Raw genomic sequence first — 24,918 nt, forward strand, 5'->3', positions numbered from 1 at the left:
GCCCCTAAGAAAGGTCAAATTCTGACTTTCCGAGAACGACTTGGTGTCATTCAGAGACCCTCTTATGAGGGTCGAATATAATGTATTGAGCTCTAGGAGCTCCAGGGGGCGCGGGGTACTTCTTGGAGCGACATGTGACCACAGGGCGACTCAAAATCCCCTAGTGGTGCACTATTTACAGGGTAAAGGTTCAACCTTCCCCTGTGACACCCGTGGCGACTGTAGAACAGGATGATTAGTTCTCCGGTGGGCCAGAATGATTCGTTCTCCGTGGCAACTATGGAACAGGATGATTAGTTCTCCTGTAGGCCAAGATGATTAGTTCTCCATGGCATCTACTGGACAGGATGATTCGTTCTCCTGTGGACAGGATGATTAGTTCTCCTATCGAGGCATCCTACCCATGTACTCTGGGACTCATGGGAAGTACCTCTCATCTTATCAGGGAAATGAGGATAGGGACCATAGTAGTACTATCGATGGACGCATCGTTGTATATATCGTACTCCCTATGCTATGATGACCTCCATTGATCTAGGATCAGTGAGAGTGATTCACACTCTGAGACTAATTTCGGGTCAGTGGAGGATGGTATACCGTATGATACATCCTCGATCATTTCTTCTTCTTCATAGTTCGAGCAAAGCAGAGCAGAGTGGGGTCAAGTTGTACAGGACAGTGCATTTGATGGATGGATAGCAGCAACGGTCTGACAGATTACAGATGAAGTTCTCCCTAGTTGAGAGGGAGTGTTAAAACTGGCAACTAGGGCCAAACTCCATGTGGATCACCTTATTTATGGCTTCTGATATTTTTCCTAGATTCCTCTCATCGATAGGTGTAGGATTGATCTAAAGATCATCCGATTCCGATAAGTATTTATGGAGATATGAATTTATTTTGATTATGAACAAATTGACAAGGTCGGCCAGCGAACTTATGTAGGCTCAGAAGCCCAACAATCACGTCTATTCATCCTCAACGTTTGCATATAAATACAAGGAGCATTCTCCTCATTTGGACAATTCATTCACTCATCTTCTCTCTCTCTCTCCTATGCATAAAAGGAGCCTCTCTCTCTCTCACATGTGTGGCTGAAAGGAAGACGTCCTAGGGCAAAGAAGATGCAGAAAGAAGGACGCTAGGGTAGCAGGTCATCTCTTTTACCAGCGTTGACCAAGCATTAACCATCCAGAAGTGTGGATTGGGTGTGGTTGCCTCTCCTAGGCAGGCCGCAATTTTTGGCACAAAAACCGAGGTGATCTAACCTCTGATTTGACCGGTATTGACTGCCCTAGTTTAGGGCTGCAAGTTGACTTCAGAAATATGCAAATTGACTGAACTTTTGGGGCTGTTCTAGGGCTGTTTCTTCAGGCTGTTCGAGGACAAGTTGACCGGAAATTGACCAAGTATTTTAGAGGTCAATTTCAGCTAGATTGACCAAGTTTGACTTAGCTGATCTAGGGTTTGCTGCTGCTGATATAAAATTACAGAATTCAGTTTTTGTACTATTTCTCTCTACTGAACTATTGAAGATAAAAGAAGATTTGATCAAAGGGTTTCCCTGCATTGGGGTTTGTCCCTGGCTAGCTGCCACATCTTGTGTCTCTTGTCTTGGCTTGTTTTCCGTTGATCATTTAATGTTCTATCTGCATTTTACTTAATGTATATGTGATTGCTAATCTGTGGGTAATAAGAAGAAAAATAAGTAAACTGCTCTAAGCATAGAACATACCATAATTTAACAGAAGGCCTTAGCGCCTAAGGGCTCAGCCCCTATTCCTGCCCTCAGTCATATACGGAAAGCCACACGAGGGGCTATGATAAAGTGGGCTAAGGGGAAATCGAAAATGCCTGTTGTCACCTGTTTTAAAGGAAAAAGCCTGCGCCTACGTGACTGTGTTGTTTCCATGGAATACATCTCACCTACCACGTCAAGGCACTAGTTGTACAGGACAAAGATTAAACGGGTGGATGGGTCGGCAACGTGATATTAAATAAGGCATGGCGCGGCTGCAGATCGGTATGGGGAGGATTCAGGAAGTCTTAATGGCACGGCATGGTGCTCCACTCCATCATGCAGAAAATGACCATTTGGGCGCACGACTTTCACACTCCATCACTTCTCCACTGAACAGCTCACTCAGGCAGTTAAGGCAGAATGGACAGAAACCAGCCAAGCAATAGTGAACCACCTCAATAGCAGTGAGAAGCATGATGACAGTAGGGACGTGGCTAAATCAGGGGCTTCCACTGAAACAGCAAGGGGACACCTCCTCCTTCCCCTTTCCGTTTTCTTTCTTTATGCATTTATCTCTGTTTATTTCCAAGAAAGGGATTCAATCCCGATTGTAATCTTTTTGGGGCAACAAAGCCTAACATTGACCGAGACAGCTAGTCTAGCATGACAGTTGGGGCTCGAGCTTAGATATTTTGTAGACTGTAATTCTAGCTCCCCCTCCTCTTATAAATAGGGGGAAGCAATATTATACAGAGGTTCCGGAATTTCTGACCCGCGAGGGTTGAACTCTGTGATGCCATTTTGGTTCTAATTTGTTTGTTCATGGGGGTTTCACTGATATCATTGTTGAGTGTATGGACTGGTTATTGGACCCTTTGAGTTAAATGGTGTTTCCCTGTTGATTCCAAGCATGATTAATGTGCAGCGCGTTTCCTCTTGGTAAATCTCACTTCATTTGTGTTTTCCCATTCCTGAAATAGTGTAATGAGGTTGTTGGTTTCTTGCTGATTTGTGGATTTATCTTGGCTGCTAAATAGAGAACAGTACTTGGGGTAGCTTAGATTTACTTTAGTTGTTGGCAGAGAATGATACCCATGTCATGTTTAGCCTGAAACCTTCTTTTGCACTCCTCTATTTCTATCATTTCATCGGAAAACCATGGTTTAGGATTCTGTGTTGCTTACAGCCCTATCCATCGAATTCCACTTTCTGTTGGAAAATTGTTGCCTAGGACTCTATTTGTTACAGCCCTATGGATCTATTTCCCTCGTTACTTTCCTCCTCTCCACCATCACTACGACTTCAGTTTTAAGCTGTCTCATTTCTGTGTGTCAGCCACCAGAAGAAGAAACCATTTCTCTTTGAGATTGCCCCATATACCCCCAACATTTGGATCCATGAGTTGGCTTGAATCTACCTCTTTGAAGGATAATTGAACCAAGCCCCCTCCTATTACTTTTTACGTGACAATTGGAGTGTTGCAACCCCCTCACATATAACCTTACAAGCACTGCTCTATTTAAGATGTCCTAGGCACTAGTCTACAATCAACCCATAGGTTGTCTCTAGGGAGCTTCCTTGTCTCCTGATGCACTTGTGTTGTAGGTGCAAGATTTAGCCACAACAGGAGGCCTTTTTGAATTGTATGTATATATGTTTGTTTGCAACAGTAATAATGGTTTGTTGAATGCTTGAATTCGAGTCTTTGTCTATTGTTTGGAATACTGTTATAACATAGAATTGTAACAAAAACCCAAGAGGGATTACATTTGAATGATTGCAGGATAGGAGCACAAAATATATCTTAAGTATTGCAGGATGGCATGATTAAGCTCAGGAGAGACCGTGTACAGTGATGTGTAGCAAATTAATAGAGATAGCGAACGGATCTATTAAAGATTAGGAGGGAGAGTGTTTGAGAACATATGCTAGAAATAATACGGAAGAGACCAGGACCCTTTTTGAAATAGGGGGAAAACATTTCTTTCTGCAGTCAGGACGATTAAGACTGTAATCATTGATCAACAAAGTGATCAATGATCCAAAGCAGATAAAGAACCAAAGAGGAGAGTAGGCCTATTGCAAAGAGAGAGATTGCAGAAATAATAACCAGTAACAGAGTTGTTTAGAGAGAGATCAAAGCGGTGCAGCAGAAACTGTGGAATCCAGAAGATGAAGGATTAGAGGAGGAGTGTGAGTGTAATCTTGTAGTAGGAAGGGTCGAGCACAAAATACAAGTATAAAGAGAAGTTGAGTTGGAGTATAACAGAGAAGGATAATAACTTAGTTTTATTAAACCTTCATCGACAGTCCGTGTTGTTGCTGCAACAAAAACCCTCCAAAATTTTGCCTACACTTGAATTTTGGAGCTTACTGTGGATCTTGTGATCGGTCATTCCGTAGTCACTTCTTGGTTGATTGATGCTTGGTTAAGTCTTTAGGCTCCCTTCTTGAATTGTAAGTGTCGAAGTCACTTGCTCACACATGCTCAGTCCACAACAAGTTCATGAGCACATTATTTTAAGCAAGCTTGAACAAGCCCAGCACAGTCCATCAAGACAGTGCTTGTGCAATGTTCAAGCAATGTCGACAATCAGTGCGCACTTTCAATTGACAGTGTCTCACTTTTGTTTGTGATCGTATTTCTATTTTGAGGAGTTTCTCCAACGATCGTTTTTGGCGCACTTTCATCATCGCAAGTGTCCTTTTCACGTTTACTATTGTCCTTTCACTTGCTTTCACTTTAACGAGTGTCATTTTCATGTTATCCTTCCTTTGGCATGTGTTGCTTTCACCGGCGTTCGCATATTGCAAGCGTCATTCGCACTTTTCTTTTCGTATCGCAAGTGTCGTCTTTTAGCATGGGAAGTGTCGCTTATCGTGCAAAGTGGAGTTATGGCTTGTTTTAAAGGGTAACTTTGGTGTTGATGAGTCTTTCTAGTCATATAGACATGTTTTACACTCATTCCCAAAGATTTATGCACTGTCGCACAAGTGTCGTCACTTTCGTCGCAAAGTGTATCTTTTGTGTCGCACTTGGAGAGGTATGTTGTATCACCGTTGCATTGAGGGCATCATGTTGTTCTTGTCTTCTGAGTGATCAATGTTGTATTATCGACTGTTTTGAGTGTGTGATCATGATCTAGTTCACCTGAGATTCATTGATCCCACACTTAACCTTATCCGAAAAATTTCACTTCCGAGCAACTTGACCTTACTCGGCCTTCTTGAACTGCCCACTGCGCAATCTCAACCATCAAGCCCTGACCTCGCCTCTTGGAACTACGCACTGCGCAGTCTCAACCATCAAGCCCTAACCTCGCCTCTTGGAACTATGCACTGCGCAGTCTCAACCATCAAGCCCTGACCTCGCCTCTTGGAACTATGCATTGCGCAGTCTCAGTGCCCAGTCCCAGTCCTTGAGCTCCAGAACTGCGCAATTCTTGCCTCCAATCAGCCTTCTCTACTCACTGCACAGTCTCAAGCATCAAGCCTCAGCCTTGAGCTCTTGAACTACGCAATCACTTGGTCTTTGTCCCTCTAGAATTGCGCATTGGGAAACTTCAAGCCTCAAGCTTAAGCCCTTAAACCCCTCAACTGCATAATCCCCCAACTTGTTCTCCTGCCTAAACTGCGCATTGGGCAACTTCAAGCCTCAAGCTTGACCTCCTGAGTCTCTCAACTGTGTAGTCACTTAGCCCAGGGCCTCAAAACTGCGCACTGCACAGTCTCAAGCCTCAAGCCCCAGCCTTGAGCTCTTAACCCCCTCAACTGCACAATCTTTTGACCTTGGACATCTTGAACTGCACATTGCACAGTCTCAAGCCTCAATCTCGGACCTTGGCCTCTGGAACTGCGCAATCCCTGAGTCAGTCACTCAACCAGTCACCAGTTCCAGTCCTAACAAGTGATTTCATGAAACATGTTAGATTGACAGTTTTCGGACTGATGTCGTCTTGTCATGAGTAGCTTTCAGTTTCAAGTACTCCATCTTATCATGACAGGATAATGATGGAGGAAAAGGAGAAGGAGATCATACGAGAAGACACCTATGGAGTTGAAGAGATAAGATGATCATCAGGCGAGAAGACGAAAGAACACTAGAGTACAACAGAATACTGAAGATCAAGATCACACCGAAGACTCCTTATCTTCCAGCCATGAGGAGGAAGAGGAAGAGCATGTTCCATATTTCAAGAAGGAAAAAAGAAAGCGGCAACAAAGAGTGGCTTGACATTGCCATGGCATTAATGTCATGTCATGAGTCATCATGTGCCACATCATTTCGTGGATTATGTAAATTCAATATTGGAGAAATGTAATGTAAAGTGGAAGTCCAAGAGTCATCCATGTAATGTGAAAAGTCATGTAGGAAGTTGAAAAGTCATTAAGAAGTCGAACAGTCATCAAAGTAGTCTAAGAGTCACAAGGGAGGTGAATGATCACCCCATTTTTTATATATACACCCTCATTGCTCATTTAAAGGACACTTTTCACCTTGGCTCCTCTTACCAATCAATGGAGAGGAAGATAGTTGTTTTGGAGGAGCGAGTCACTGCTTTAATGCTCCACTATTGGGGCTAGTGGCGTTCACTCTCTTGATGTATCTTTGAACTTTTACTTAATTCAGAAGCTCGTTGAGCCAGCACGCTTTCATGCATATGTCATGAATATTATAAGACTATTCTTTGAATGTTTGAGATGTATGTTGTTTTCATCTGTACTAAGGAAATTGAACTATTTTGGTGGCTTTAAGACTTATCTTGTTGAAGGTGTGTTGTATTTGCTTTAACAATTGTTGCTTCCTTGCGAACTATTTCGCTGATTGATCAACAATTCATTCATATGTAATGCTCTTGTGCCTTTTCTAGATTAGTATTATTACTTGTCTTTAAAGGGCCCACTTTCTGCAGCTAAACATTTCACAAGGCATACTCACTTGTTGATTCGAAAATACCTGTGTATTACTCTCTTGTGTTGAACTTTGTAGCCAAGGCAAATCTACAAGAATACATGGCAGTTGGGCCGATACTCCGGATGGGTCTCCTACTCCAAACAGTGTGAGGTCTAATTGGGACTTCACAACGGGGAGACCCTCTTGGTTGACGGATTTCCAACACCATCAACAGTTTGTTAATTAACAATGTCGGGTAATAGAACTTGAGTTCTGTCAGGAAAAAGTCATCATTTGACAAGAGTCGGGTCTGAGTTTTCATCCCAAAAATACAAAGGAGAAGGGCATAAGGAGCAACCGAGCTGAGTGGACGTCGGTTGAGTTGGACTATGGCAATGAGAGAGAATCAGGGCCAGTTGTAGGCCAAGCAGATTCAGATGCAGGTCCATTGATTGGAGATCAATATCTATACAAACAGAAGAATAGACGGTAAAAATCAATCAAGTTGGTTGAAACAGCGAATGAGTAACGGAATGGATTGATAGCAATCCTTTGCTTTTTTACATATAAAGGAAGCCAACCAATCAGAAAAAGTCAGGATTGTGTGGAGCGCAAGTGGGACCACAAGGGAATGTTGACTTCATGTCAGAGGCTTTATAAGGCTTATGTGCATTTGATAAAGGACCAGGAACAACAACCGACGAGCGCCGAGACGAAGGCCTTATCCCAGAAGGATAAGGAGAGTGCTTAACGAGAATATCGGGTGGACGAGGACCGGACAAATATGGCGTGTGGGCCAAGTGGGAAGCAATAAGAGAAAGGCTATGGAGTAGGGCCTGCACAATTGTTTACATCATCCTGAAAAGGAAAACCCAGAAGTAACACCTAAGCACGAAGTCAAGGAAGATCGGTCTGACGAGGCTCTGGGCTCACGTGGAAAGGATTGTGTATCAATGTAAAGGTTTGGGCTGACGCGTACAAGTAGACAAACAAGAGAGCGGGGTTGTGGTTACAAGAGTTGGTCGTATTACAGAGGAAATTTAAAAAGCTCTGAAAGCATAAGATAACGCTTATTGGTAAGCCCTCCTCCTGTCGATTATATAATGGTTGTCTAACAAGAATCGACCATGGTGGTTCTATTACTGGTTGGGCAATGCATATAGTTAGGCCACACTTTTGTAAGCAATGTTAGGCTTCGGGGGCTATATTTGAACAACTCTTGAACTCAGTGGTTTTATATCACCCTTGCATATCCTCCCACTATGATTTGTTTATAAAAGGGATTATTGTCTTGTAAGATGATTGTAAACAGGGATGAAGGAAGCGCCAAATTGATAGAGGTTTGGACACTGTGGGTTGAGGAAACCAGGATTTTAAACAAGTCTGAATTGGGCCTGCATCATAGAGACTAGAACACCTATCCACTACCACCCCAAACTCAAAAACTAACACTCCCTCTTAGCGAGGAAGGCGTTCTCCACTATACCCATTTGCTCTCTCAAGTAAACAAACTTTGCCCGCCCCAAGTCCTTTGTGAGTATATCAGCTAACTGTCGATCTATGGGAATATGCTATAGCCGAATAGATCCACGTTGTTGATGTCTAACATTTGTGATACCTCCTCTCTTCACATCTTCTCGCTGACCTGACTCCCTATCACTTGAAATCATTGTGAAGAAAACACTCTAGCAATCACTGTCCACCATGCTATTGCGCATACTCTTATCTCACACTATTGATGCCTCTGCGTTGGAGTCTCTCTGGCTAGAATTGTACCTTGCTCTTTGCAACTTGTTAATTCACCTTGCCTTCCTCCTACCTCTATGTTGTTGCTATCACTGCAATAGTGAGTCTCGATCTCCCTCTGAATAAGAACTAGAAAATCTCTTCCAGCAAATCAACTCGGCCTCCTCTCTGCTACTTGCACTCCCGCCTAACTGGATTGTGTAGTACTACTAATGAGAAACTCGTTCTATCTTCGGAACCTCCCGACTACTCGCACTCCTACCTGCAACATGCACTAGTTAAATGGATTGCATAGCATTGCCACTGGAGAACTCGTCCTTGCCTCTTTTATTGGCAATCTCAGTCTCCCTTCCTGACTGGAATGTTGGAAACCTGCTCTAGCTAGAAACCCCTTCCTGGATTCTCTCTCTAGCTGGAACCACCCCTACACTATGCAACTGGCCAATTCACATTGCCACCCCATTCATACAAATTTCCTACAATTCGCACTTACAACTGGAAAATCGATCTCTCAAATCTACTATGTCACTGCAACTAGCCCTGCATTTGTCTCTCGAGTATCTGATTGTGCCCCACAACTAGCTATACAACTGTCTCTTGAGTATTTGACTGTGCAATGTTGACCTTTTTAATCCTCTTGCTACTTTAAATATTGGGCTCTCGTATCAAAGGTAATGGTCCAACTGAGGAACACACAGCCGTTGGATCTAATCTACTAATCAAACCCTCCTTGTCTAGATCTAGATCTCCTTGTTGCCCCTCCCTCGGATCCTACCCGATCTGGCATACTGAAGTGTCATACTCCTCCTAAGGATAATGCTGCAAACATAGCGAATTCATCCTCCATCCTGATGGACAAATCCTCAATCTCTGTCGAAGTTGTTGTCTACTTCCCCTTCTTGTCCTTCTTCCTTTTCGGGCACTAGCTGACGTAGTAACCACGTTCACCATATTTGAAGAACTTGAGCTTCAGTAAGTCCTTCTTCTCTCCTTTAGAGTCTTGTCCCTAGCTAGGACCCTTCTTTGCTTTTCCCTTACCTACAAGAGCGACGTTCTCCTCCTCCTTCTCTACCTTCGGTCCCTTGACACTGTTGTTGGTAGTAACATCAACAAGACTGAGCCTCAGCTCCTCTTCAATGAAGTCACACCACGGGCATTCCTAATCTAGTAGCTTGTCTCGTCCAGTAATTACCTAAATGAACGTTCACCATTCCTTGGTAAACCCGTTTAGAGATGTACGCACCAGTTTGTCCTCTATTAGCTTCTCTCCAACTGCTGCATGTTCATCTCTGACACCTTGAATCCTGTGTTACGTTCTCGCCCTTTTGCATCTTGATTGTCCTGAGCTTCTCCTTGAGTATCATCTTCCGACTCTCAGAAGGATCCTAGTACAACTTGACAATGGCATCCCACATCTCCTTTGCAATTCCCTTCTCTGCAATATGCAGGACGATCAGATCCCGTACTCTGTTTAGGATGAACCTCTTAGCCTTGGCCATGTCCTTCCTAAAATCATGTCACAAGATAGGATCTGCTAGTATAGCAACAACTATTGTCACAAACTCCTTCAGACCGTGCTCATCCAATAGGAACAACATCTTGGCCTTCCAGATGCCAAAGTTAGAGGTTCCATCCAACCTGTCCTTATCTCTTAGTCCTGTTGCGGCCATCTTCTCTGAAAACTGCGAAACTCTAAAATTGGAGAATTAATAAACGAGGAAATTCCTTCTCCTTCAGGCAAATTAACTCGGCCTCCCTTCTGGCAACTCACACTCCCCTCTGGACTGCGTAGATCTACTCTGTGGGTATTTCGCACTTGCGTCCAGAATCTCTTCCTAGAAATTCACACTGCTTGATGCTTCACTCCTGGGTAACTCTACCTCCAGAACCTCTTCTGACACTGGCATACACATTGCTAACCTTGAAACACTCACTCGGACTGGCAAGCTCGCACTAGCAAATCACTTTTCCTATTACGGCTTTCTTCTGCTGGAAATTTCAACCTCCTTCCTTGTCACTGGGATGCTAGAAACCTTCTGTGAATTTCTGGAAATTCCCTCTATGTGCTTTCTCTTCCTTGCCTTGCGTTGATCTGCTACTGCGAAACCTTGTGCTGCAAATCTCTGTGTTGGATCTGCTCTGCGAATTTCTGATCTGCTCACTGAAAACCCTTCCCGACAACCTCACTACCTGCTGCTACTGCTCCGAGACAATTCGGACTTTTCCTCCAGACTAGACTGGAAACCAAACTGTTGCCTCTCTGCAATTCCAACTGCCTCGCTACCCTGCGGTGATATGGTTCTTTGTGCTTCAGATCTCCCTCTAAACTGCACAACTCTCGCTTCCTTCACTTCTAGAGCCTCCCTGCTCCGATCTTCACTCTAATACCATGTCAAATTTCCATGATTACAATTACTGGATATTATTCTCCTAACTTGTGTTGTTTATTTGTAATTTGTAAATTAATTTTACGACAAACAACGAATAATTCACAATTGCAATCTTCACATATAAAATGCTACGAAATATAAAATACAAAACTGAGAAATATGTGCACACATAAAAATTTGACAGAGTTATTTTTGGACAATTGCCCCTGGAAAAACCTCGAAGGGAAAACTAGTGTAGTAGATGAGGCTTTTATTATTATTAATCTTCAGCAATTTGAGAGTACAATGAACTGGTTTCCTTTCACAGGCAAACCTCTGACAAATACTGATCTCAACTGGCAAAATAATCTGGAGGTGAACTATCTCCTTCTACTACTCGATTTGGCCCTCTCCCAACAACTTGCACTTCCTAGCTATTCGCACTGCTTGGTTGGAAATGCGCATTATTGCTTTCCAGAAATTCGTACAGCCCTGGAATCACCTTCTTACAAGTCGTCTTGCCTCCCTCTGCCTTTGAAACGCACTCGCTCTGCCTCCGGAATACTGGTCCGACAACTGGCAGCTGAAACATGGCTCCTCCGACAACTCGCACTGGGAAATCTGGCCACTCGCACTAGCTATAGCAGCCTCCTCTGTAGATGAATTCGACCTCCTCTTCTTGTCTCCTAGACACTGGAAAACACTAAGGAAATTTACTCTGGACTCTTGCTCCCAAATCTCTACTAAAACCCTTACCTTTGATGCTTCCCTAGCTTCAACTATGCCCTTGTTGAATACCTACAATTGGGTAGTCGAACTGCTCACAAAATATTCGATGCCTTCTCCAAGCCCTTCGACCTGCTCTTATAATCTCTCGCTGGAGTCTCAACAGCCACGATTACTTATCAACCAATGGCTAAGATCAATTTGACTTCATCAATAGAAGTCTCTAGAGCAAAATCGAACTTCCCTAATTAATTCACTTTAACTAACCAATTTTCCTAAGTTAGACTTAGGAACTTTTTAATTATTGGCTAATTAATTTAATTAAGGTGTTTCCAAGTCTTTTCTTGTGAAACCTTTTTTGGGTTTTGGAAATCTCGTGTTCCTTAGCCTCTTAGACATCAAAGAGACTAGAACACTTGTCCGCTACTACCCCAAACTCAAAAACTAACAATTCTATTCTAAATCGCATTACATACCTTCCAGATTATTTCACTTAGAATAAAAATCTGCAATCAGACAAAATTGTTGGTTTTTGATGGATTTGGTAGCAGCGGACAGGTGTTCTAGTCTCAGATGATGCTAAGAGGCTACGGAACATGAGATCTCCAAAACCCAACAAATTTTTTGTGAGATAAGCTTGGGAGACACCTAAATTAAATTAATTTGTCATAATTAAAATATTTCATAAGTCTAACTTAGGAAAAGTGGTAAATTAAAGTTAATTAATTAAGGTAATTCGGTTTTTCTCTAGAGATGTTAGGCCCCTATAATACTAGTGATTCCCCCATTACTATTGTCATTGTATCCCTTATTTTTATTATTGTGCCCCCATTGTCCCCATATTGTTATTAGTATGCCCCATACAAACCCACTATTGTTATTTTTGTGCCCTTATGTTATTACTGTTATGTCGGCTTGATTGTGACCCCTTAGACTTCTATATATAGAAGGGAGGTTTAGTCATTTGCATCATCCAAGAATTGTTCATTTGTGTAATGTAAAGGAGGTTGCCCCCTCAAAGAGGCTGAATTCTAAGGCGTTGATCTATCTTTTCTATCTTTTTGTGAGCTGGTTTCCTAACATTTGGTATCAGAGCTTTGGATTCTAGGGTTTCGCTGCTCCAAACAGGTCATCGTGGCATTTTCGCTATAACTTTTTTTCTGCGACGTTTCAGAAGCTACAAAAAAAAACCCATTTGAGCCGAAATTGTTCTGAACTTCGGGTCCAAATTTCAGAGCTTGTCTCGCTATATTTGCAGAGATATGATCTGAGGAAGTTAGGGTTTTTGCAGACTCCTGAATTACATTCCAAACAAGTGACCTGGGGAAAATCGTCATAACTTTTGTTTTGAGCATCAGATTGAAATTTTGTAAGAAGTTTCAGAAAGAGGATGGCCTATAGTTTTTTGTGTATCAGTTTCAGGTACTAAGGTCAAAACAATGACACGTGGCACGTCGTACAATTTCGCTCTACTAAACTAGTCTATAATCAGGTCACTGTGGGAGATTTGGCATAACTCTTCCTTGGAGAATCCAATCTTGATCAGACTTGCGGGGTTAGAAAGAGGACTCAAAGGGCTACCGCAGGACGCAATTTCAGATATTCGAGATCCGCAGTTACAGAGATACAACAGATTCAATATCGAGCTCTTACAAAGTGAAAAAAAGGTGTGTAGTTTTTTTTTTAAATTTTGCATAAGATTGGTTTGAAAAATTAATTTGAAGGAATTCAAAGGGAATAGTGAAGAATTATTAGCATTAATTAATGCCCCGAAGAAAGAAAATGGAAACACCTAGTAAGCAACCTGAAAGCTCTAGCATGACTCATGAAGAAGAAGAAGAAATGCAACATGATCTATCAAAATTACAAGACCAAGTACCACAAATTCCACTCACTAAAGGTAAATGAAGCCAAGATGAATGGCGTGAAAGCTAATATAAATGGCATGCAAGTTAAGATGGATGGTGTGGAAGCTAAGATGAATGGCATGGACAATAAGATGGAATAATTGAAGATAAATTTGAATAAGTTGCTACAAGAAATGGTCACTAATGGTGAAAGGGTAGTAAAGGAAACTCATGATGAGAACAAAAGAAATGTTAATCATGATTTCATAGACTCTAATGTTGGATTGAAGACCCACCATGTTCCAAAAATCAATATGAGGAAGTTTGATGGCAAGGATCCCGGAACATGGATACTACAGATGGAGCAATTTTTCGATCTCCATAATGTGCAAAACACACAAAAGGTACGTATTGCAACTTTATATTTGGAACCAAATCAGTTTGTATGGTATCGATGGCTTTGCTCTCGTAAACAAATTGTCACTTGGGCAATTTTTACGGAAGAAATGATAGCACATTATGAGGATACAAAAAGCAACACCTTTTTTAGCCAATTGATAAATCTCAAACAAAAGGGTTCAATGATGGAGCACATTGAGGACTTCCAAAAATTGAACATAAGGGTAAAAGATATTCCAGAGGAGCATAGGATTGATGTGTTCATAGGGATTTTAAAGGATAATATCCAACATGAGGTTCGCCTTTGGGAACCTGATTCATTGGAGAAGGCATTCAGGTTAGCAAGAAAAATGGAAAGCAAAATTATGGCAACCAGGAAGACTACCACTCACAACTATAAAGATGGAAGTGTTGTTGCCCCTAGCCTTCCACAACCTACAAGGTTGACACCACAACAATTGGAAGAAAAAAGAGCAAAAGGGCTTTGTTACAGTTGTGATAGCAAATACACTAAAGGTCATAAGTGTGCTGAGAAGAAATTATTCTACATGAATTGTGAAGAGGAGGAAGAAAAGGCACAAGAAATGTCAAAAGAAGAGGATATACTCCAAGAACAAACCCTAGATAAAGAAGAAATGAATCCGACCATATCTTGTAATGCATTGGCTGGAATTACCACTCCTCAAACTATCAAGATAGAAAGACATATCAAAAAGAAAAAGATAATAGTGTTGATTGATTCGGGAAGTACCCATAGTTTTATTCATTGTAAGATAGCAAAGGAATTGAATTGCTTCCTATATCCAGCACCAGAGTGTCAAGTGATGGTTGCAAGTGGAGGAACCATAAATTGCTCATGAAAGTGCCATAATATCAAGCTATCCATGGAGAATATGTATTGAATAGCCCAATGATTTCCATTCCAATGGGTGGTGCTGATGTTGTACTAGGAGTCCAATGCCTACAATCCTTGGGTACAATAACTTTTAACTTTCAAGAACTTTTCATGAAATTTTGTGCGGAAGGTAAGGAAGTTGAATTAAGGGGTATTGCAGGGAAACCGAGAAAGATAGTCAGCTCTAACGGTATGACAAAGCTTCTAAAGAAGGAACAACGAGGTGTAATTGCACAATTATGTTCGCTAGAGGTTCCCACGTCGAACTCATCTATTTCTTCAGATCTCCAAAAAGTCTTCGACAATCATTCCAAGGTATTTGAGACTCCCAAAGGTCTCCCACCTATTCGTGATCATGATCTTGCTATTCATTTGATTCCAAGAAGTGTTCCTCCAAACATCAGGCCATACAGATATCCCTATGCCCAAAAGAGTGAAATTGAACATATGGTTGCAGAAATGCTAGAGGTTGGTATAATTCAACCTAGTCAAAGTTCTTTCTCTGCTCTAGTAGTATTGGTGCACAAGAAGGATGGATCATGGCGCATGTGTCCGGATTATAGGGAGCTCAACAAGCTCACTATTAAAGATAAATTTCTCATTCCCGTCATTGATGAATTATTGGATGAATTGCATGGATCAATTTACTTCACCAAGTTGGATCTTCGTTCAGGATATCATCAAAGCAAAATGAAAACTGAAGACATTCCGAAAACAACATTTAGAACTCATGAGGGTCATTATGAATTTTTGGTCATGTCTTTTGGCCTTACCAATGCACCTTCTACATTTCAAGGTTTGATGAATTCCATTTTCAAACCCTTCCTTAGAAAATTTGTGTTACTATTTTTTGATGATATACTAATCTACAGCAAGTCTTGGAAATATCATGTTGAACATGTTGACAGGGTGCTCAAACTATTGGAGGAGAAACAATTATATGCAAAAAGCTCCAAATGTTTCTTTGGAGTACAAGAGGTGGAATATTTGGGTCATATTGTATCTCATGAAGGTGTTAAGGTAGACCCTAACAAAATTAAAGCCATTAAGGAATGGAAAATCCCCACATCCATAAAGCATCTGTGAGGATTTCTCGGGTTGACAGGGTATTATCGCAAGTTTGTTAAGAATTATGGGAGTATAGCAGCACCTCTAACAACATTATTGAAGAAAGATGCATTTTCATGGACTCCATAAACAACAAAGGCCTTCGAACATCTTAAACAGGCAATGTGCCAAGCACCGGTCTTAGCTACGCCGGACTTCACGAAAACCTTTATTGTGGAATGTGATGCTTCAGGAAATGGAATTGGTGTTGTTTTAATGCAAGATGAAAGACCCATTGCTTTCGAAAGTCATCCAATCAAGGGAAAGTATTTACACAAAGCTATTTATGAGAAGGAAATGATGGCAATACTACATGCACTTAAGAACTGGCAACCCTACCTAATGGGAAGACACTTCAAGGTAAAAACGGATCATGATAGTCTTAAATACTTTTTAGAACAAAGATTATCCTCTGAAGAGCAACAAAAATGGGTCACAAAGATGTTGGGTTATGATTTTGAAATCATCTACAAAAAAGGGAAGCAAAATGTTGTGGCAGATGCACTCTCAAGAAAGGATGAGGATGTGGAAGCATTGTTGTGCGCCATTTCTATTATCCAACCAGATTGGATAAACGAAGCAGGGGAGGAATGGAAGAATGACGAAGAAGTGTGGGCACTCATTCGAAAGATACAACAAGATCCCAGTACATCTTATACATTTAGTTGGAAAAATGATTCGTTGTGGTACAAAGATCATTTATACATATGTAAGAATTCCCAACTCAAACAAAATATTCTTATGGAATTGCACACTTCTCGCTTAGGAGGGCACTCAGGATTTTTAAAAACTTACCACAGGGTTAAGAAGAATTTTTTTTGGGATGACCTTAAATCGAATATTCAAAAGTTTGTGGCGGAATGTTTGGTTTGCCAACAAAATAAAGTTGAAACAATTAAGACCCCAGGTCTATTACAACCTTTATCCATTCCAAGGAAACATTGGGAGGAGGTTTCAATGGATTTTATCACAGGTTTACCCAAGTCCGAAGGAAAGACTGTCATCATGGTGGTAGTTGACAGACTTACCAAGTATGCACACTTTTGTGCATTATCACATACATTTAAAGCCAGTACAATTTCTACTGCATTTATGGAAACAATTCAAAAGATACATGGAAACCCAAAGATTATTGTAAGCGACAGAGATCCCATTTTCACTGGAAATTTTTGGACAGAATTATTTTCTTGTCTCGAAACTCAATTAGCTCATAGCTCATCTTATCATCCTCAATCTAATGGGCAAACTGAGATAGTAAACAAATGTTTGGAAGGATATCTTCGTTGCTTTGTATCTGATAAACAGACACAATGGGTCAAATGGTTTGGCTGAATGGTGGTATAACACTTCCTTCCATACTGCAGCAAAAATGACCCCATTTATGGCACTTTATGGATATCATCCACCATCCATCACATCATATTTAAGAGAAAATTCTAGGATTCAAGCAGTGGAACATCACATCGAGCATCAACAACAAGTGCTCCAACTCTTAAAGGATAATCTCACATTGGCGCAGAATAGAATGAAACAACAGGCAGATCAACATCGCGGCGAAAGAAGTTTTGATGTAGGTGACTGCGTATTCTTATGGCTACAACCATATAAAAAAATGTCCCTCAAGCAAGCTAAGAAGGATAATAAATTATCACCAAAGTATTATGGTCCGTACAAGGTGTTGCAAAAGATTGGTACTATGGCATACAAATTGGAGCTTCCTGCAGCTTCCCGAGTGCACCCAGTTTTCCATGTTTCATGTTTAAAGAAGGTTATAGGTGACAAGCTCGCAGTTCAAACAATATTGCCAGAACTTGACGAAGAAGGAAAAATCATATTGGAACCGGAAGCAGTCACAAAAACAAAAACTCAACAGCTACGAAATCGATCAATTTCAGAGTATCTCATTAAGTGGAAGAACTTATCCGCTGAAGATTCCACATGGGAGGATGAGAATTTTATACAGAAACATCCAGAACTACTCAAGCGTTGAGGATAATGCTTTTCGGAAGGAGAGAGGCATGTTAGGCCCCTATAATACCAGTGATTCCCCCATTACTATTGTCATTGTATCTCTTATTATTATTAATGTGCCCCCATTGTCCCCATATTGTTATTAGTATGCCCCATAGAAACCCACTATTGTTATTTTTGCGCCCTTATGTTATTACTGTTATGTCGGCTTGATTATATTGTGACCCCTTATACTCCTATATATAGAAGGGAGGTTTAATCATTTGTATCATCCAAGAATTGTTCATTTGTGTAATGTAAAGGAGGTTGCCCCCTCGAAGACGCTGAATTCTAAGGCGTTGATCTATCTTTTCTATCTTTTTGTGAGTTGGTTTCCTAACAAGAGACTTCTGTTGATGGAGTCAGAGTGATCTAAGCCATTGATCAGGATTAGATCTTGATCGTTGGTTGCCCAATAGAAGATTATAAGAGCAAGTTGAGGGCTTGGAGAGAGGCATCAGTTGTGAGCACAACAATTCGTCATACCCAGTTTGCAGCGTTCAACAAGGGCGCAGTTGAAGCTAGGGGAAGCATCAAAGAGAGGGAGCAACAAATGTTTGGGAGTAGCAGGATTTCAGAGAGATTCCCAGTGATTTTCCAGGGTTAGAGAGATAGGAAAAGGGAGACTCAATTATTTACAAAGAGGGTCGCTACAGCTAGTGCAAGTTAGACAGAAACCCCAGTGCAAGTTGTCGAAAGAGTCACAGTTCAATTGTTAGAGGCTGGATCTATTTCCGAAAGGCAGAGCGAGTGATCTCTAGAGGCAGTATGACTTGAAGGAGGTCATTTCCGGGATTGTACGAATTCCACGCAAGCAACAATGCACATTCTCGGTCTAGCAGTGCGAATTGCCAAGGAGTGCAAGTTGTTGGGTGAGAGGCAAATCGATTTGTAGAAGGAGAAGAATTCTCCAGTATATTTTTCCAATTGAGATCAGTAGATTTTCGGAGGTTTGCCAGTTAGGCAACCAATTGTAATAATTCTCTCAAACCATTGCATAATAATAAAACCCTCATCTGCTGCACTGGTTTTCCCTTTGGGGCTTTCCCTTTGGGGTTTTTCCAAGGACTATTGTCCAAAAATAACCGTGTTTATTTTATTGTGTGTGGGCATCTATTTCTCAGTTCTGTATTTTTATTTCAGCAACGTTTTTATGGTGAAGAATGCAATTGTGAATTATTCACTATTTTTTGTTAATAATTAATAGAAGACAAATAAACTGCTTTCAATTAGGAGAATAATTTCCAGTTAATTGCATTCAAGGAATTTTCACAAGAATGACTGTTATTTTGAGCAGCATTTTATGAGCATCCATGCCTTTTTTTACAAATTGATTGTGGCTAGCTTAAAGGAAAATACACCATGGTCATGACCATAAGCATGATGACAGTTGAAATGAGGGTGCCACAATTACCTTACTCGAAACCCAAGGTACATGTTTTTTATAAGGGTGGTTCACGGACACTGGGTGGCCGCTACATCCACGAGAAAAATCCAGGCAGATCAATCCGAAGGGATCTACCCGTTGGCCAAACAAGCATGTAACCCCAACGGCATCAAGGAGATTTGACCCCGTGACCTCCCAACTGGCGAGGTACTTAGCAATGGGAACTCGACCAACTGAGCTAACCCTTGGGGCTACCCAAGGTACATGTTGTGTTGGATCATGAGATATTTTACATTTGAGGTGGGGCGGCTTAACATTGAGCACTAATCACCGATTATCCCTCCCTGTGGTGTAGGGAATACATGGTAGGTAGAAAATAGTGCCATGATCAAAACAAACAACACCTGGATCCACTTTAATCTAAGAATATCACACAACTTCCAAGTATCTCTCATGAAAAATGAGAAGGGGTTTACAAAATTCTCTTTAATCCGATGAAAATATTAAAACAATACCTTGCCAACTAATAAAAGACTACTGCAAAATCAAAAAAGGAGATCCATCTACAAGAGAGACTGCAACATGAAGGTGAGAGACCCTGCAAATTCACAACTAAAATGGAAACCTCATTCAGATTTTAAAAAGAGATTCAACAAGGCAAGAAATACCCGCTTTGATACCATGTACGAGCATCAATTAATCAGGGTATTAATCACAACTATAAAAGTACATAGAAGACCTTCATTATATAACAATGGAGGAGGCCTAGTGTTGGTTAAAGATAACTATGATAACTAGGCAAATACAATTCCCTATGTGAGCTTACAACTCACTATAACCAGCGCATCGAGGAAAAAAAGCGTTTGAAAAAACCAACTCTAACACTTTGGTCTATGAAACGAAAAAATGTAGCAAGTGAACCTCCTAAATATCTATGTAAACGTCTAACCAAATCTCATACAATATGAGACATTGAAAAAATTAAGTGTGCCTCTATTTTGAGCTCCTAGAAAGGATATAGTTGACATATCATGCCCGTCGACAAGATGTAGTGATCAAACTAAACATGCAACTAGTGACAACAAACACTTAACTGGCTACGCAAAATCTATAGGCCATGTGACCAATGGTACAAAAAGTAGTCAAGAAAACCAGTGAGGCTTCCCTTCAACTACAATAAACACTTGGAGTAAAAGTCCATCTTGGGGCTAATGGCTATAGAAATCTATGTCCTTCCAATTGGGCTCAAACTAGTGATAAGTTGGAGTGATTTCCATGACAAAGACCAAGGTTCTACTTCCTATTGCTCGAAAGTAACCAAGTTTAATCTGATGGGTTAGCTCTCAACCTCGATAACTCCCTTCAGGGGTTTTTACAAAAAAAAATGTTTTACTAAAAGGTCAACGTGGACCTTCCAAGCCATGGCAGGATATTAAGCAGGCCGTGTGAACCTCCCAAGGCACATTGAGAATATGAGTGCCTAGTAAGCAAGGAGTTATGTTTGAGCCCCTAGTTTTAATAGCTCAAAAAACTAGAACAAAACCCTATTATAACATGCATTTGGAAACACTTAAAAACAAGTACACACTCCATCCAACAATGTAGGATGTTCAAACATGTCCTATACCAAACTCAAAAAATGAATTTTGGATCATGTTGCTTGGGACAAAGCATCTCGATCATATCATTGGGACCAAGCTTCTTGATCACATCGTTGACAAATAAAAGAGAGAATATGCAAAGCAACAAGATTAAAAGAAGAGAATGATATTGTTTGTGTGTTTTGTATATCTTCGTCTACAATCCAAGAATAGGAAGGATGTTGATGAAAAAGAAGGAAAAAGACTTGATAAATCTTGAATTTGAATTTTGACCATGAAAGCTTAAGCATAGATAGGAGCCAAGTCAATTGTCTCGAACTTTATGAAATAATATCTACTATGCCTACCTTAGGAAGAAAGGATCCCTCGATACTTAGAGAGTAACAAGATCCCACATAGGTATAGTTGTTGAGGTTTAGTGCCAATCACTTAAAGTATTATTCTAAATTATTACAACATTATCCTAGCCAAGATGAGTCAGCGACTCAGCACCCATTTAGGTAAGTCTTGCATTTTCTTCAAGAGAAAAGGCATGTAGAGACAAACCAGTGGGCATTTATTGTTAATTCCCCTTGGGAAAAAGGTGATTTGAACAATGCCCTCGGCCATGGTGACCCAAAAAACTACGAGAAAAATTGAGAGCAGGTGAATAACGATAATTGAAAAATTGTAAGTAGTTGATGCAAACCTCCCAAGGCACTGTAAGAAAATGGATGCCTAACTCAAAGTTAAATTTGAACCATAAGGTTTGCTAGCACAAAATCAAAGTCAAGAAGTGAACAAACCCTCAACTAAGAGGAATCTGGAGGCCATGTGACCAATGCCACAAAAGGTAGACAAGATGAAGATGAGGTTGTCAATCAATTGTTAGAAATTCTCAAAAAAAAATCCCTTCTTGGGCCAATGGTTATAGGAAGCTATGTCCTTCCAATTGGGCTCGGTCAATGATAAGTCCAACTCAAAACACAGTTAGCAAAAGCCAGCCCTCATTGACTAGGGGGAATTCGGAGGTCATGTGACCAATGTTGCAGAAGGTAGTTGGGATGAACAATGAGGTTGCTCCTCAACTTTAAGGAACGATCAAAGTAGAAGTCCATCTTGAGGCCAGTGGCTATAGGAAGCTATGTCCTTCCAATTGGGCTTGGTCTAGTGATAGGTGGTGGCAATTTCCATGCCACAGAACAAGGCTCTATTCCCTAAAGGCTCAAAAGTAACTGAATTTATCCTGACGGTTTAGTTCTCAGCCTCAAAAGCTTCGTCCAAGGGGGTTTTAAGACAATGTTTTACTAAGCGACTGATACACCTTCTTACCACAGTGAGAATAAGCTACTCATGTGAATCTCCCAAGCCATAGCAAAAATGTGAGTGTCTAATAAGCAAGGAGTTATGATTCAGCCCTGAATTTCAACAACCTGAAAAACTAAAACAAGACTCTGCTATACCATCCATTTAACAATTCAAAAAATGCATACTCCATCCAGCAATGCTGAGTTGCTCAAGCATGCCCTATACCAAACTTGGAAATTAATTTTAGGATCATATAACTTGGGACAAGACATATTGACCATATCATTGGGACCGAGCTTATTGATCATAACACTAGTAATTGCAAGAAAGAAGATGCAAAGCAACAAGCTTCAACAAAGAGAATGATAGTGTTCATGCGCTTCGTATATTTTGGTCTATATAATCAAAGAACAGGAAGCATGTCGATGGGAAAGAAGAAACAAGACTTGATAGATCTTGAATTTGCAAATAGGTTCCCCATTCCAAGATCTTGACCGTGAATGAATAAGCATAGCAAGGAGCCAAGTCGGTTCTCTTGAATTTAATGCAATAGTCCATTATGCCTATCTCAGGAAGAAAGGATCCCTCATGTACTTATAGAATAACACGGTCCAACATGGTTATAGCTGTCAATGTTCGGTTGCAACCACCTAAAGAATGATTGCAAACTGGTGCAACATTATCCTAGACAAGATGAGTCCACGCCCATTTAAGTCTTGCATTTTCTTCAAGAGATAAGGCATGTAAAAGAGAAGGTAACTTGGACAGTGGCCATAAACATGGGTAACCCAAAAAGCTATGAGAAAAATAGTGAGTGGGTGAATAATGACAATTGAAAATTCCTGACTAGTCCGTGCAAACCCCCCAAACCATGGTGAGAACATGAGTGATTAATAATCTCAGAGTTACATTTGACCCGTAAGCAATGACAGCTAAAAATCAAAATCATCCTATGCTTGCTCATGAAGAAAGGATCCCTCATTTGCTTCTTCAGGTATAGTTGGGGATTGGGGTGGGGATCAGTGCAGGGGTCATCCATCAACTCTTCATGTAACAGTGCATTAAATATGGACCCTAATCCAAATCCTTCTCAACCCGGGTATGACAGGCATCTCCAGGCATTTTTTGAAAAATGTTTGTTATACTAATCAGAAATCAATATGTACAAGTTGCCAAGCTCGCGGATGCATATCATAAGGTGGCACAAACGGCCAATGTATCCAATACTAGAACTTCGAAATATGCAATCCCGAACAGTGGCCAACATGGGCATCCCTGAAGCTTCTAGGCATGGCAAAAGTCTTTTACAATAAATTCCTTCGTTCAAAATAAGCAAATCCTATCATATAGAAGGGCACGAAAAAAGTACCCAAGTAAAAAGTTTTTGCATATTCTGCACAGACTTCACCACAACGTTCATAGGCATCCTCAAGCACTTGCAAAGTCCCAGGAGGAACCAAATCTGATTTCACATCTAACAACCCATTATCACCAACCTTTGCTTCTCTGTTCACCATGGCAGCCTGCTTCAGCACAACCTCATAGACCTTCCGCTCTGATGATAACATTGGTTTCTCTGAATCCCCATCTGTTCTTACACTACACAGTTCTTGAAAACCATTAAGCCCGCTGACTTTCTCCGATGTGGGTTTTGAACTTGATACCTCCAAGGCAGCTTTAGCACAAAATCTCTCAATGGGTTTCCTTGCTAAACTGAATTTTCTGTTTATGTTTCTTCCTGCAAGTCTGGATGCCAAGTGCCCACCATGGTTATGAAGCTCACAGGAGCTCAAGTCCTTCGCACTGACACTCAACCAGGCCAATGCAACTGGCATTTTTCAAGACTTGAACTGGAAATTTCTATAAAACACAGCAAACACAATGTTGCTTTGCAATTATGCAGAGTTAAGTATTGATCCACATAAAATTTGCCTCAGCCCGCATCTAAATACTTAGACTCTGACACAGCGAACATGAATTCAAAAACAGTAGAATGATGTGAAGCCTCCCATTCTTCCTCTAATTGCCTGTGGGTGGCACACTCTGTATACTTTTTCCGCATGCACAGTGAATGCAGACTTGGTTTCCCACCGCGCGGAGAGTTCCCCACCATTTGAGCGGCCTCGCTACCTTCCAAAAACAGAGTCTCGACCTGTTTCAACCACTGAATGAGGAGATCACTTTTTATCCAAATATCTTCTACAGGCAATCAAATTGTTTAATCAGATTTCACATTGTTTATCACAATCCAAAACGTCATACTACTATTCTCACCTTCATGCATTGTTTCAGTTAATTTGTTTAGTCAATTAATTTGTTGAGCACGATCCTTCTCAATTTTTTTTGTTAGGCACCCACGTTCCGTTTCTCCTTGAGAAAAGGACTTTTCTATTTTGGGAATTGTCACCATGAATAATTTTGCATATCCGACAGAATAAACTGAATGTTAAGTGGAGTACTTCGATTTATAAAAACAATATTCTTCATAACTGACTTTTATAAATAATAATCGCGTATCAATTTAATAATAATAACTAATTCTATTTAATTCTATTTAATTGTATAGTGATGTGTGGTTTGATGGTAAGTTTATTTGGGCGAAGCTTGGGACACTGTAGTTCAAATCTTATTGAGTACACTGGCCTGCTGTGGTGGATGTTCGAGAAGCAGATTCCCTTTGCTAAAACCACGCCAAGGCACGAGAGTCTCGCTTTGCTAAAATCATAGGATCTTAGTATGCTAAAACCGCGTATATCGACTTGCAGGTAGTTGGATGTACTCTAGAGTCTCGCTTTGCTAAAACCATAGGATCTAGTGGTAGTGACCGATTCACAATGTGGTTAAAAAAAAACCTAACTCTATTAAATTATAGAGTGATGTGTGGTTTAATAGTCAATTTCACTTGGTGA

At 40.8% G+C, this 24,918-nt stretch overlaps 1 protein-coding gene and 1 long non-coding RNA gene across 2 annotated transcripts in view; both read right to left on the bottom strand.

Annotated features, from left to right (window-relative positions):
- LOC149225618 (phytoene synthase 2, chloroplastic-like) overlaps positions 1–24,081 on the bottom strand; it is a 99,025-nt gene extending 74,944 nt beyond the window's left edge. Inside the window, exon 1 of the mRNA XM_089377206.1 lies at positions 23,379–24,081. Within this exon, the coding sequence (XP_089233332.1) occupies positions 23,379–23,844 (466 nt within the window). The 5' untranslated portion in view covers positions 23,845–24,081. The remainder of the gene's footprint in view (positions 1–23,378) is intronic.
- On the bottom strand, positions 23,943–24,304 carry LOC149225621 (uncharacterized). The gene is made up of 2 exons (XR_016247682.1): positions 24,284–24,304; positions 23,943–24,161 (listed from the first exon to the last, which is right to left on the bottom strand). It is a non-coding gene; the product is annotated as an uncharacterized LOC149225621 (long non-coding RNA).
- Between the last annotated feature and the right edge of the window lie 614 nt (positions 24,305–24,918).

This window comes from Pinus tabuliformis, chromosome J (assembly GCF_031772625.1).
Source record: "Pinus tabuliformis cultivar Carrire ecotype Pingquan chromosome J, CPIR1, whole genome shotgun sequence".
Lineage (NCBI taxonomy): Eukaryota > Viridiplantae > Streptophyta > Pinopsida > Pinales > Pinaceae > Pinus > Pinus tabuliformis.